Below are 15,731 nucleotides of genomic sequence, written 5' to 3' on the forward strand. Positions count from 1 at the left end.
CAGTAAATATGACTTAAGGGGACGGACCTTTTCTCCAGAGCACATTTTATGATAAGCTGCAACCGGCTCAGCAATAATGAGAGCTACACTGTGGTTAATGCTAATTGAACTATCCTTGGTTTATGGCTGATATTTGCACTTGGTCAAAAAAAATGAAGAAAAAAAGATTACTCTGCTCATTGTTTTCTCAAATAAATCAATTACTATTTTATGTAAAAAATATTTGTTCGTTGTAATTTCCCAGAGCCCAAACAGATATATTCTAAATCCTCGTTTTATCCGAGCAACAGCCCAAAACCCAAAAGTGTTCAGTTTACCATCATATACAACAAAGAAAAGCATCGAATCCTCACAACTGAGCAGCTGGGATGATGAATCAATCATCAGAATAAATTTTCTGCTGATCGACTGATCGATTCATTTTTGCAGCTCTCAATGTGACGTCGTCCAGCAAAACACATTGCTGGCAAATAAAATATGAACACTATAATATGAATAACGTAATCAACACATACATATATATATATAGATATATATATATCTATATATATATACAGTATACGTTTTCTTTTTTTACATAAAGCTGTTTCTGAATCCCCCAAACTACAGATGCTTCAGTTCATCTGATTAACAAGTTTTGCAAAAATCTGATCTGATGACTGTTCTGATGTGTGTGTTGTGCTGGAACGTAAATGAGAACAAAAGAAAATGTTTTCTGCTGCTGAAAATCGTTTGAAGAGAAGATACTTTTGAAACTACAAGAGTGCACTCATCCTGCAAGAGGAAAACTGCGTGTGAGGAAACACCAGTTAAAAAGGCCAGATGTCGTCAGCTCACCAGGAGGATTAGTGTTTGAGAAAGTTATGAAAAATCAGTGGGAGATTATTGGTGAGACTTTTAAACTCCTTCAACTAGACGTTTTTCCGTAAACAGAAAACATCCCCGGCCTATTTAATAAGAACTATTACCTGCCACTTCAATCATACTCACACCAGCCTGGAGCTGCTATGAGCCATTAACAGTCAGGAAAAAATAGGCAGTGGTGACCTGTGGGAAATAGTGAGGATAAGTTGTATGAAAAATAAAAAGGCTGTTGCATCGCTGCTCTTGTGCTGTTGTGCCGTCTCTTTCCCTCCCTGTCTCCACCTGGCTACAGTCGCTCTCGCTCTGTGTTTGTCAGATAAAAACAGTGCCGTAGATTTTGCAACGGCTTTGACTAGACGTTGAATGTCAGAATTATCTCTGCAGCAGTGATAAATCAGCTGCAATAAATTTCTCTGAACAGAAACGTAACAGAAATTTAAAATACATATAGGAAAACACTTTACTTTCACATTTTACTCTCTCACACACACACAATTAGGCTTTTCAGCTCCTAAAAAATGGCCATAAATACTTAGTAAATATTGTCCATGGTCTCTGTAGCCACTCTGACACATGCATAGTAAATTATTTACTCTGTACTAATCTCAGCAGAATGTAAAATTAGCATTGTTATTTTTACTATTTATTGTTCCTATTTTTGTATATGTGATACCTGGAGACTTTTTGGTCCATTGTTTAATGGTGCATGTTACTGCACAGCAACAACAACAGCAACAACAACTGAACTGCACCCAAGTCCAAACAGCACCTTTATAAGAAAGGCTTATTAAGATTAAAGGCTGTTTTAACGTCGTTTGGCGCTGATTTGTGGACGAATTCACACAAGTAGGATTGAAACTTGATGCTGAATGACTTTTTGGAAGGAACTGATCAAAACTGATGATGAATTACAGTCATTAGGTTAAACACAGCATGTTGTTATTAATAGCAGCATTAATAAAGCGGCATCGATTTCACACATCTGGACTGTTCTCAGACTCAGAACAGGATCAAACTGCTTGGTCAGATTAGATTCATACGCTCGTACTAAGATACCAAGAACATGCTGTTGAGCATCACTGCTTTTAATGACGTCGTGGTTAGACACATTTCCTTTATGGCATGTCATTTGTCCATTTGTGGTCAATAAAGCAAAGCTAAAACGTCCATCTGCTTAATATGAAGCCAGTGTATAAAGGCACAGCTCAGGGTGGAGGATGGAGGGGACAGGGGGTGGGGGGAGAAGAGATTGCTTACATGTTTCTCTCCTTCGATCCTCTTGTCAGCCTGTTGAACAGCCTCCAGGTACTTAAAATGCAGCTCCATCAGTCGATCAACCTGGAAACAGAACGAAACGGTGGCAGACAGAGAGAAAGTGAGGGATGCAGCGTCCAAGAAGGTAACGTGAAAATAAGAGAAAGACGAGCACAAAGAAAAGAGCGATTTAATAATACATATGCATTGTGTATTCCCCGTATGTGGAACAACATTTCAGCTTTGTTGAAATTATGTTTTCATTTATTTCACATTAATAATTTATGGATTCTTTTTAACTCTTTGCTGCAGAGCGAGTAGACGCAGATTCCTATCTATAGTGACAAACATTCCCATGAAATGAACAGACACGTGCAGGAAGTGGACAAAGGAAATAAGACTGTAGGGACGGCAGGCAGTTTCCTTCATCAAAACTCGTGTCCTATTGAAATGGCCTCGAGGAATCCACTGAATACGAGACATTTTCGTGTACGTGAGGGGAGCTGTGGGAGTTGTGGGGAAAAAAATGTTTTTTTTTTAAATTGCAGCTTGATATTTTAGATATTTTAATCACTTTCTCAAGGTCGGTAACATGTGGCAGGAATCTGTATACACAGGCACAGAGCAGTCACTGATGTCTGATTGAGTGACCTAAATGTGAACCTGGGTGGATTTAATCGACCTTGTAAACTCCTGCCTACAGCTTTGGGTAAAAATAAGATTGACAAAAATACTTTAAAAAAATTAAGTCAGCTTAGTGTCTTCTGACGTATCTGCTTATACAGGGTACCTGGCTTTGATATGAGCGTGCATGAGGAGAATGAGGACTGTTGCAACAGCCACAACTGTTAATGAACACGTACGGTAACGGCATTGTTTCACAATTTAACATGCTCATCTTCTTTACTATCCCTTTTATCATTACAGTTCAATTAAGGAGACAATGCCATGCAAACGATAGGGCTCTGATCAAGTAAAATTATTAGTATTTACTGCAATTAACAATCTCTACCCATGTAGGGCTTCGACTAACTTTTATTTTTCATTATCGATTAATTTGCCATTTACTTTCTCCATTAATCTATCAATTGTTTAGTCTCTGAAAGACCTCGCTAGAAACACCTTCCCAATGCCCAGAGCCACGTCTTTAAAAGAGTTTTTTTTTTTTTTTTCCTAATAATTAATCGAAAGCCTTACAAAATTGCTCATTTACTGTTAATGTGATAAAACATGAGATTTTAGAAGCAGGAACCAGCAGATATTTGACAACCTGGCTTAAAAAAAACCCCAAGACATTTAATTCATTATCAAAGTAGTTGCTTGTTACTTTTCTCTCAATCGCTCACTTATCATTGCAACTCTAAAAACACGCACCGAATCTACTGTTTAATCAGCATTAAACTAAAAATATATTAAAACAACTTTGTGCGAATATGAATATGAAAGATTTAGATCATGATTGCGGTTTAAAGCTTCTGGAAACCTTGTTTCAAATGTTAAATATTATTCTATAACATCATATTTTCTTGACTAAATAAGTAACAATCAGAAAGTAAAGCCAAAGTTAAAGTTTAAATGGAAACACTCGAAAGGTTATTTAATCAACTCTATGGCTGTGTTCAGATTGTCCACTTGTTCACTCACTCGCCTGCTCTTTAGTGTCTGCAACATAGAGGACTCTCTAGGGGATGAGTGCAGACAGCAGATGACACATTTCAGACACAACTTGGATGTTAAATTGCTCCATAAAGAAGCGCCAGATATTCAGAGTTATTATCTCTGTCGCATAAACAGACGCCAGAGGACCTTAAAATACATGTTATCTTAGAAGATTTGCAATTTCTACGCATCTTTCATGTATTATGTTTGTTTAACTTTGTGTCTACAGAGAAATCTTTACTGTGTTGTTTGCAGATCTGGTCCCAACGGGCGTTTCAATAATAAGTCCTGCTGTTCAGGCAGAGGAGGAGACGAGTCGCTGCGCGGTCCAGACGTCTGAGGAGTATTAAGTGAATAATAAAATCACATTAGCTAGCAGCTAACGTTAGCACCTAGCCTGTTAGCCAGATGACTTCTTCTGCAGCACTTTCACCAGACAGGCACTGCACAACAGTTTCGTAGTGCAGCATATAGTGGATAAAATTTCCAGCTGAAAATTTGAACACTGCCACAAAATGGCTGATGCAACTGTCCGAACATTTTTAAATCACATTCTGATAGGTGCAACAAAGTGAGTGATATCACGCTTTTCCAACAGAGCTCCGCCCCACTTCAAACCAGTTAAAGAGAGCACAGAGAAAAACAAAACATACAAAAAACAGTTATGTGTAATAACCAAAACTGTTCTAACTCTGTCAGAAAATAGTGTATTCATGCACGACCCAAAAAACATCTTTTCAGAGCCTTTAAATTTAGAATTAGTACAGACTTCTGATTCAGAGAGCTGTAGATATTCTGTAACCACAGTCAATGGATGTCAGACATTTCTCAGCTTACCCCTACTAATGAAGAAATCTGCTGGCGATCAAAAAGAGCAGTTTCAAAGAAAAGGACGAGGACGGAAAGAGGAGTAAGAGGACTAAAGAGGAAAGCAAGAAGACAAAGGAAACTAACCTTCTCACAGTCATTTTCTGTGAACTTGTTGAGGAGTCTGCTTCTCTGTTGGGACTTGAGATTTCTCAGCATGGAGGCGATGATGGAGCAGACGTGTTCTAAGGAGAGCAAAGTGATAAGTGAAAACTAAAGCATCCTCATTTACATCAACAAGACAGCAGCTAAAAGATTCTCCCATAGTCAAGTTTTCTCAAATGGGATCTTTATACACATTGATTATTACTTTACAACACCTTACAACTGCTTCTCCCTGCTCACTCTCTTAGACAAACACAGACAATACGCAAGCCTCCGACATGATAGCACTTCATTAAAGAGCTCATTGTGTTTTACAGTAAACTGGCTTCGCAATCCAACAGGTGCGATGTGCTTTAACTAACATGTGAGCTACTGCAATGCTCCGCAGTTAAAATAGCCTCAAACTGATGACTGCAAAGCTCATTCACATCCACAGCCCTCAGAAAGAACAAATTGATTAGCACTTGATAATTTGCAATTATAGCACACAGCCAGCTAAGCATGGATACTCTTACTGAGGGCGCGCAGAACAAGAGGAGGAGAAGAAAATCTTAATGAAATTAAGAAATCAATTTTCATTTTAGGGCGTGCTGGAACATATGTAATGGTTTTGGCTGCGGCTGAATTACATTTCTCGGGGTGATAGAAATTTGTCTGTGGCAGCTCCGGGGCCATTTAACGAGGTGAAGGTCTAAAAACATGTTAATTGACTAAATTAACTACAAAAACGAGTTAGTCCCATTGAGTGCCCTTGTCGACCAATTCAAGCTACGAGAGACGCAATATCCTATTCACAGACCAGGCTGCACCCGTGGGTGACAAGCATAGTATAATATTTCTCTACGATATTGAATGAATAATACACTGTAAACACGGGGGGGGGGGGGGGGGGTGTATGACATTGTAAAAAATCTCTAGATATACAGAGTGAAGAAAAAATATGTAATTGGACTTTATCAACAAGAGGTCAATATTCTCTCTCAACGAGGCTTTGCAGTTGCTAAGCAACAAGAGTACAGGAATCAATCCCATTTCTGCTTTTTAAAAGGGGTCGTGTTTGCTGTCAGCTCCCTTTGTGCGATCCCTTACGGCCCACAGCATCCTTACCCACAAGACACTGAGAAAACTAAAGGCTGCAACACCTGAGCTCATGTCAAATCTCTCACAATATACACATATCCATCTGCATTACCAATATGGTTTGTGGCACAAAAAGGCAGGAAAATGTTTTTGAAATAGAAGATAAAGCTAAAAAGCGATGTGTTCTTTCAGTACAATAGTGGGACAATAGGAAATATGTCCCACCTGCTTTGGGATTTCTGTTTATTACTGTTATATCTGAGCATGAAGCCCTCGAGTGAAACAAAGAGTTGTTGATTTGAAACACTCCTGCAATTATTATTATAGATATAAATCCTTGTAGATGTGGTTTTAAATCTTTAGATTACTATAAACTATATTTTGCAACAACTAGAGTTTTGAAAACAGCATCATAAGTTACTATTTATTAGGAGTTTAAGGGCTTTTTAAAGCAGCAAAGATGTTAAAATTTACCAAATAACATGAAAGCTATTCCTTAATTTACACATTAAAGGGGCTTTAATTTTTTAATTAAGGAGAATGATTTTGAGATTGCTTTCATGTTATTTGGTACAATTTAAGGGCTCCATTGTTGGTAATATCCTCTTGGTCCAGACTGAAATATCTAATATATAATTTTATTCGTGGGCACGACATTTCCTGGTTTCCTTGTCGTCTAGCAACGCCAAACAGGTTGACATTTTTGGTTTTTAGGGAAATCGCCATGAAATTTTGCACAAACATTCATAGCCCCCTCAGGTTGAACTATAATAACCTTTGTTTTTTTTTTACTTTTTAACTACTGACATTCCCATCAGCTTCAGTTGTGCTTTGTTTTGAGTACTAATCAGCAAATATTAGCATGCTAACACATTAAAATAAGGTGAGCACAATAAACAACATACCTGCTAAACATAACCATGTACTCCTTACAATTTACTTCAGAGTTTCAGAAATGTAAGTATTTTTAAGGGGTTTAGTTTTCACCCTTTTCCAATTAAAAAACAAATTAGGACTAAAATAACTCCTTGATTTAGATGAAGGTGTGTGATGTGTTTTCTGGTATAAATTGAGGATTTATTAAGGGATTTACTTCATAGTGTGTCACAGTAAAATTCCCTCCATACCTCTGTGAGGTATGTGGTATTAGATTTTATTAGAGGTATTACATGTGGTCGACGCTGCGTGCTCTTGTTGTACATCAGTTAGGGGTCTGGCCCAAGGTTCCTTCATTTTCATGTAGACAACCGTGTTTCCTGTACACAATGACATGGAGGGTAAGTGCTGTTTCCAAAAGGACACCACTTTATCAACCTGATCCAAGTGGTAATTGATGTCGCCACCTCCACGCCCTGCCCAGGAGGATATTGATCGCTGGCTGTGGAACGTTCTCTCCAAAGACTTTAAAACCAAACACCGACCACTGCGTGGAGATTTGTGAAGGGGTGGAGGCGGGATTACAAATTTGGGTACAAGATGGAGGGCAAGGTTTGGAAAAAATTGCTTCCTCATTTGTCCTCAAAAAGGTAACAAATCAATAGTTAATTTACATGCTTAGCTTTACACTTGAGTAAAAACAAGGACCGAACAAGAAATCAAGGAAAGAGCCACAACAAAACAGTAATAATAAAGATTTTACAAGTGTCAAACAGCCATGTAGTATGTGGGAAGCTACCACCATCATTGAACATTGAATACATATGGCATGATGCTCATGACAGCAAAGAAACCTCCTGTTGTTTGTGTCACCGGTTGCCATGACAATCACATTAACACAGGCCTCCTTAGGAGCCAATGTATTTATTAATGAAGAAGCCTGTGGCATTTGTATAGACCTTTGTAGAGTTTGTTCTACAAATAACACAAAGCTCAGCATTTACTGCACAGACCCACAGTGTTACGCAGATGACACACAGTTTTACCTATCAGTTACACCTGACAAAAACGTTTATATCATATTTTATATCAGCCAGAACTTTTAGTTCCAGGTACTTTTCTTCAGGAACTAAAAGTTTCCTGTGACCCATTGTTGCCTGCGTTTCCACCGTGGCCTAAAGTACTACCCTTTTTTGGGGGTCGATCAATTACCCCGGAACTAAATTTAGATCCTGGTGCCTGCGGTGAAAACGCACATAGTTCCTCAAAAGGTTGCTGTGGAAAGTTCCTGCGGTGGAAACACAGCTTTATAAAAGAAATGAAAGTGCTTTTCTTCCTATGTCTGTGTTTGAATGCTGTTCAAACTTTGTAGCATTTTAATGGCGAGTGTTTGATCAGTTTTCCTACATTTAGCACAACAATGTCCATCACTTTCCAAGAGGAGAACCATATGAGGAACTAAACCTGTGTTTTGAGCGGAGGAGCCAAGGACTAAATTTAGTTCCTCTATGATAGTTCCAGTTGATAAAAAAAAAAAAAAAAAAGTGGTAGCTTTCTGATAGTCCAGGAACTACAGTGTCGTCGATTGGTTAAACACAAGATGCCGTGGCAACCACAACTCCTGTCCCGCTTCATGTGACAAGTATCGATATTGCAAGGGATGGACAATTCTTGATGTATATCAACATTAAAAACAAAATAAGGTTTTTGTTGTCGGCTTCCTGACTCATCTAAAAAAAAAAAAGAAAAAGAAGAAGAAAGAGAGCGCACACAAGCAAGCTGTGAACATGAGCGAACAAGAGTCGAGAGAACTAGCGAAGGAATGCGTTTGAGTTGTAAAAGGAATGTCACTTTTTTAAATCGTCATCTGTCTAATTTGCCTGATCGTCACACACCTTGAGTTCGGTTCACTAAATGAAGCACCACAATTCTGTACAAAGAATATAATCCTACATTTTTCACACATTCCTTTAGGTCTTTATACAAAAAAAAAAAAAATGTTACAGCTTTTATCAAAATTTCTCGTGAAACATACAGTATATTGCAATTTAGTTCCACCTTGAGATATTTCCCACACACATGAAAAGGCTTGAGTTATTAACTTTTCTCGTGCTACTGAATGTAGTGAATGTCATCTCAATGTAGAGTATGTCACTTCCTCGACAGAATATTAAATGTTTCAAAATCTTTCATATACATCTAAATATACCACGGCATATTTCTTATCAAAGTACGAGTTTACAGAGATGGAACATGATCAATGATCCCACCAGAGGAACGACCAAACGTGAGGAAGATGTTAATTAGATGCGTCTTTACACAAGGATCTAACAGCAAATCTCTCCCACTGAAATACACTAATAATAGGATTACACAGCACGACTCTGACAAAACAGATTACAATCAAACTTGTATCATGTAAAATGTCACTAATCTCAATCTGTGCCAAAGGGGCTGGCTGCTGGCAGGGGAGATGATTAAATGAGACTCTTATTTGATTCTCTGCTTTTGACTGAACTATGTGATGAAACTTTCATCATTAAAACACAGATAACCAAGTTTATCTATTACAGGCACTTATCTAGTCTCATATATTCTGCTACGTCGTCATGCTTTCTAAATCTCCATTTGTTAATATCAGAGAGGAGATACTGGTGATAAAGTAATGGGCTGATAAAAGTCCACGTTTTTATCTTTGTCATGAAACTGCCATAATTTGCCGGGTAAAATGTTTTAATAAACGCATCCTATTTCTATCAAATGGCCTGTTCCATCTTTTCCCCCTCACTGTGTACACTTTATATAACTGCTATGTGCTTGTGCTGAAAGTCTTGAAATGGTTCAGCTACAACTTGAACTAAATCCAGAGAATCTGACCACATTACAACAATTTTAGCTTCCCCTCATCGGCTTTCTATCCATCACACTTTACGCTACTTCTAATGACATAAAAAAAAAAAAATCCTTCATACCTGTCTGATTTCTTTAAACCTTATATTGTATGCTCTTTGCTCTCAGAATATCTTGCTCCTATCTGTCCCCAGGGTTAAAAAAAAAAGAAAAGAAGTCAGCAGACTGCAGGGCGTTTTGCTATCGAGCCCCCTACCACTGGAGCAACCTCCATTCTGACATTACACTGTCTGACTCCATTAAATCCGAACTTAAAAATCATCTTTACGCTGTAACTTTCAGTGAGTGGCTCATTTTTTTTTTGTTTATTTCAGTTTCCATTCTCCCTCCAGTGCATGGGTCTCAAGTCTCAGTGAATCCATTTGACCTAGTATGTATAGTATCGTCCAAGGGTAAAACTTGATGTGCTTGGTTTTGTCTCTTGTATGTTTGTGTGGTCTGTCGTCTTCCCGGGTCTTCATGGTGGAGATGAGGTCGTGTGGTTCAGGTTGGTGGCACCCGGAAGATGCTCGCTGTAGATGACGGTGATTTATGATATCGGGTAATATAAATAAACTCTGACATGAACTACAAGGGGCCACAAAACACTCAAAGGCGTTTCAAAGCATATAAAGTACAAAGACGTCTGCCCCATCCCTCAGCCTCTCCCTCGTGCACCTTCTCTCTACCAAACAAACACCCACGTGCACACGAGGACACAAAGAAACACTTTCCCCGGGTTGGAGCTGGAGACGGCGCTACGACTATTGTGCCTCGCCATGTAAATTAGTTGTTTACTTCTGTTCCCTTCTCACACTCACTCGCATCATTAGCCATCTAAATATAACAACCGGCTGCCACCAATTTCCATCATACAATCTCATTTCACTGGTAATGACAGAGTACATACGCCAATAAACTGAGACCCTAAAAACAAGGTGAATGGCGGCGTCGTGACAACAAATTTTCATGAGCAGAGAAATGTAATTTGTTGCTTTTATTATCTTTTTTTTTTTTTCAGCTTTTTTTTTTTTCTTCTATCCCACTCACAATGTCTCTATTAATTATGTGGTTCTGTATGCTAATGCAGCCTGGCAATCCCTGGTCATTTGGACTGTTTCAATTGCAGAAAGGATTTTACGGGGATCAATCTTTGCACCAAGGTTTATGATAGAGAGAGCAGCGAAATGAATGTGTGTGTGAGAGAGAGAGAGAGAGAGAGAGAGAGAGAGAGAGAGAGAGAGAGAGAGAGAGAGAGAGAGAGCACGAAGGATAGGAGGACAGAGAGGTCCCTACCTCCTAATTACTTTTGTTTGAAGCAGCTGATAGTTAATTAATCTACTGTGTTATTGTGTTATTCTGGAGAACCACTTGATTCACTACATTTTCAATTAGTAGCCTTAGTGAGAAGGAGGGTTCACTCAATACACCTTATATTATGACAGGCATCTCATTACGCCTATAGCTGGCCCACAAATCAATGGAGCCACGCCGGACCGACACAGGCTGAAACTCTCAGCAGACAGAACGGCTACATGCATGTGCATTTTATCTTGTTAAAGCTCATAACTTAAATAGTTGAATACAGGCACGAAAAGGCACATTTATTTGTATAGCACATTATTATACACATAGGTCATTCAATGTGCTTAACAGAAATAAAAGAAGCATAAAAAACAGAAGTAAAAGTTTAAAAACTGTATATAAAACAGGTAAAATCTAATTAAAGTTGAAGGTTCACTTATTAAATGCAGGCAGTGGAATATAAAGCATTTTTTTTTGCTTCTTTTAAAAACAAGTTGCAGTTTAAACAGGTTTAATCTCCAACGGGAGGCTGGTTCCAGCAGTCGGCAGCGTAGCGGCTTAAAGCTATTTGACCCTGTTTAGTTTTAACTCTAGGCTTCACTAACTGACCAGCCCCTGCAGATCTGAGGGATCTATTAGGCTTATATACATTCAGCATTTCAGAAATATATTTAGGGCCCAGATCATTTAGTGACGTGTAGACAAGTAGAACAAAAATAAGAAGAATACAGACTACTATAGACTAATCCAGGGGTTTTCAAAGTGTTGGAAAGTGAGGCTCTCGCCTTTGTAGGAGCATATTACTCCCTTGACAATACACCCTTAAAATAACAGTGAAATACTGCGACGCTGACTTCAGACCAGGTTTGGTCCAGACCTGATCAAATACTTCAACCAACACACCCATGTGCGCTCAGACGGGCACAAGTGTATCAACTGTAAGAGTCTGAAAACTAGCAAAACGCACTTGCCTTGCGCTTTGCTCCGGGCGTAAGACAGAGCGCTGCGTCTTTGAAGCGTATAGGTGGTTGATGTGGGGATGCACTGTAGAAAGGAATAAAAGGTAGATCGTACTTCCTCTCGTTTTTCTGCTCGCCCCGGACTCTGTCTCCTCTCTAACTGTAGTTACTAAAAACTGATCAGTTTTGCCACATGCATAGCGGAGTTTAGCTATCCAGATGTTTATGTATTTTCTTCAAGTTTCTTTTAAGAATATAAACCAATCTGTCGGCTGATTTATGTGTTGTACTCTCCCAGCACACACAGTCCAGCTGAAAGTGATAAGAGGTTGAATTGATCACAATTACTGTCTCTTTTTTTGTGTTGTTTTCTATTTTTTTCCTCTTTGATTATATTAGTACAGGTATATTCACAGGTGGGTTTATAGGAGAGTGCGCGCATGCATTTTTGTGTTTTTACAAATAAATAATGGTAGTATGTGAATTACTAGGTGTTTTCAACATACTGATTTTCATCATCACTTACATCATCATACCCTGGATCTCTAGATTCTGCTTTGGTTGAGAAATATGCGGAAATCTAGATCACACTTGCCAAACTTCACAGGGAGAAGGAACCTGCAGGGTGGATTTCCACATCTTTTTTTTTTTTGAAAGTGACTTTTACGTGTGTGTCTGCCATGCCCGGGGGCTCCGACACGAAGAGGGGAAAGGTTCAACTGTTACGACAGGTTATCTTTCCCTACTCTTCCTCCTGCTGCATGTGGAGTTCAAAGGTTAATTCACCCAGTCCCAGGGTGAGGCGGGACGCAAAGGAAGACAGTTTGTTCTTCCTCTGCAGGGCTGGGGGGCCCCCACTGGATGTATCAAACTTAATTAACACAGACAGAGAGAGAGGAGGGGTTTCACATTTTGGACATAGGTAATCAAACAAAGAGCAGAGACGGACAGGGTTTCTACCTCTTTTTCACTCAGTCTCTTCTCTCTTTTGTTCTCTCTCACTTTGCAACACACGAGGATCCAATCTTCCTATCTCTCTCGCTCTCTCATCTCTCTCTCTCTCTCTCTCTCTCGTTTGCGCTTCCTATCTCTCACTCAGAGACAAGAGAGGTTTGAGAGCACAGGCAGGAAAATCAATCAAGACTAGATTGATAGAGTAAACTGACAGGACGAAGAGGCAGCAAACCGTGATACATGAGCAGATTAGGATTGAGAGCGTCTGCAGGAAACGGGTGTGACTACACGGAGAGAAAAACTAGAAGCAGGAGAAGAAAAAAAACGTCTCCATGGTGATTAGCACGATAACATAAATGAATGCAGTCAGCGACGTGCAGATTTTTTAGCTGACAAATAACAAAAACTTATGACAACTGAAGTAGTATGAGATAAAAATGACTCTAGATTACATGCATATCATTTTCCCGTGAGGTAGGCAATCTAAATTCAGACTCCACCACACCCAATGAAAACTACTATACAGTAGAGATATAGTAATCTTTATTGGTAGTGGCAGAGTCTGCCACCAGTCTAAGTACATTGGATGCTATTGCAAGAAAAATGTGAACCTTTTGGAGATCAACATAAGCGACATAAGCTAACACAAATTAAAATGTGCATTGCAGTAAAACAATAACAAATGAAAAGGGAACTAAACTTCCCGAAGCTTGAATGGACACAAGATAACGAGTTAACAGACTGATCAAGTTAATTACTGGGGTTCCTGCGACCTTCCACTCGTACTTATCGTCCAGTGTTTTTACTCTGTACCTCCTGCTCAGCTTCATGTGCAAGCAGTTGCATAGGAATGCCAGCGCCCACAGCAGTGAAATCATATTCTGCCTATTGAAAATACAAAAGATGAAAATAATAATTTTCCAGGACGTGCAACTTCTCTCGTACTAAAACTATTCCTGGTGCTAGAACTACTCCACAATCCAGGACGTGAGGGAAATCTGGAAATAAACCACATGTCTACATAATTTATTCATTGTATCTGTGGAATCTATTATCACACAGAACAACTGGTATCATTTTTTCCCCCAGTGGGTTGGTTTCCATTGGTTTGTTTCCTTTATCTGTTTGCTGCACCATTTCATAACGACGTATCTCACCACATCTTTCATTGCTCGACACGACGAGTCTCACTACTGTAACAGGTCAAATCAAGGCGGCAGCTGACTGCAGCCTTTTTGAAGAAACTTATTAGTGACTGACCTTCATGCTCCTTCTCAGAAGCGCCAGTTTTCTTCATCTTCTTGGGGGTTTTCATGAAAAGCGGGAAGATGGTCCGCAAGCCCAGGATGTCCACAAACTTATGGCAGTTATCTGCTCCCTCTGGTCCAATCATCCCGTGGTCCAGGACCTTCAGAGCACTGGTTCGAGACATTTTCTTTTCTCTGCAGCAAAGAGAGGAAACCATGCTGAGGACACAGATACTGTTGTTTCAGTAGATTTAAAGGAAAAGCGCACGTCAAATGAAGGACAGGTGACAACAGTTGAGAAAGCTGCAATAAACCTTCTGAGCAAAGTGGAAGTTAGACGATGTTATTTTAAAATATTTATTTTTACATTATACCAACTAAAAAATGAATAAAAATAGGCTGCAGATTTTTAAAATTTCACCTTTGACGTCAATATAATGGATGGAACAAACATGGTATTTTACAGTTATGTAGCTACAAACAACATTTGGTCAGTACTACAGACAGACTTAATCTTTATAACGCTGAAATTTTAATACATCACAAAAATTAACTTAAATAAAAAATAACCCCTTAAAATAAACTTCATATTCTGTTCAGCATATAATTATCATATACTTTACTGATTTGCATTTTTTCTTTCTTATTCTATGATTTTATCTGAAAATTTTGTGACGGCGACTTATAAAGTTCAGTGTTTTCTTTTGTTTTCTTTTTGTTTTTTATTCCTCTCACTCCCACAGCTGCCTGTGTCTTTATGCAGGAAGTACCAGCTGGGCTAATATTCATTTATCTAGCATCTGTGTCACTGTCGCACCCCCCGTCTTGAACTGCTGCTATGATGACATTTTGTCGGCAGCTGTACTATTAATATTTTGGAGTTGTTTCAGGTCGTCTAACACTGACACTGTTACATTTCTTTATTTTGTTTGTTAGCTTGTTAGTGTGAAAATGTAACATTTTGTGAGTGAATATTGTCCACAAACGGAGCAGAAAGAGTAGCTTCGTATTGCAATGTAATGGTGTTGATTATGCTAATGATCAAAACCTTATAAACATGAACCCGCTCGTGAACAAGCGACATTTATCATGTTGAAATGAGGGATTTACATTAGTTTGGTTTGTGCAAATAAAACAGTTTGGTGAATGCAGAGTGGAACAGTGGCACAAAGAAACCTTTAGTTTAGTTTAGGAGTACAAAACTGTGTGAGGTCTGTCGAGAGTCGAGACCCATCTCACTTTTTTCCCCAAATGTTCTTTTACCCACAGCAACGAACATTATTCTCATCATGAGCCGCATGATATTTTCAAACTAAATCATGGAGACTAAAAAAAAATACACACATTTAAATATGATAAAACAAGCAGACAAATTACTCTGATAATTGACTAAACAAATTAAATTGCATCTGTTTTTCACCGAGGCATTGCCATGACGAGCAGAACCAACTGTTTCCTGCTGTTTCCACCACCATCCCACACACCCCCCTTTCCCCACTTCACACCTCCTCTTAAGAAATGTAGCCGTCTGTCACGGTGTCACTTCCTCCGCTCCCACCAATGACAGATGACAGTGTTTATCTCTGAGGAGGGACACATATTTCAGGCAGTTGAGTCTGGTCCTCCAGACAGACACATTATATATGATGGACGGCGAGCGAGGCCGGGGGGT

The 15,731-nt window shown here is 39.0% G+C and overlaps 1 protein-coding gene across 1 annotated transcript in view; it reads right to left on the minus strand.

The window, feature by feature from the left end:
• The window catches only part of ctnnbl1 (catenin, beta like 1), a 53,067-nt gene that overhangs the window by 19,753 nt on the left and 17,583 nt on the right, over positions 1-15,731 (minus strand). The window contains exons 11-13 of the mRNA XM_023406600.2: positions 14,073-14,254; positions 4,732-4,829; positions 2,122-2,202 (exon numbers count right to left, since the gene is read on the minus strand). Of these exons, the coding sequence (XP_023262368.1) occupies positions 2,122-2,202; positions 4,732-4,829; positions 14,073-14,254 (361 nt within the window). The remainder of the gene's footprint in view (positions 1-2,121; positions 2,203-4,731; positions 4,830-14,072; positions 14,255-15,731) is intronic.

The sequence above is a fragment of the Seriola lalandi genome, unplaced genomic scaffold (genome assembly GCF_002814215.2).
Source record: "Seriola lalandi dorsalis isolate HSWRI2012SDOR001 ecotype SW California unplaced genomic scaffold, Sedor1 jcf7180002054312, whole genome shotgun sequence".
NCBI lineage: Eukaryota > Metazoa > Chordata > Actinopteri > Carangiformes > Carangidae > Seriola > Seriola lalandi.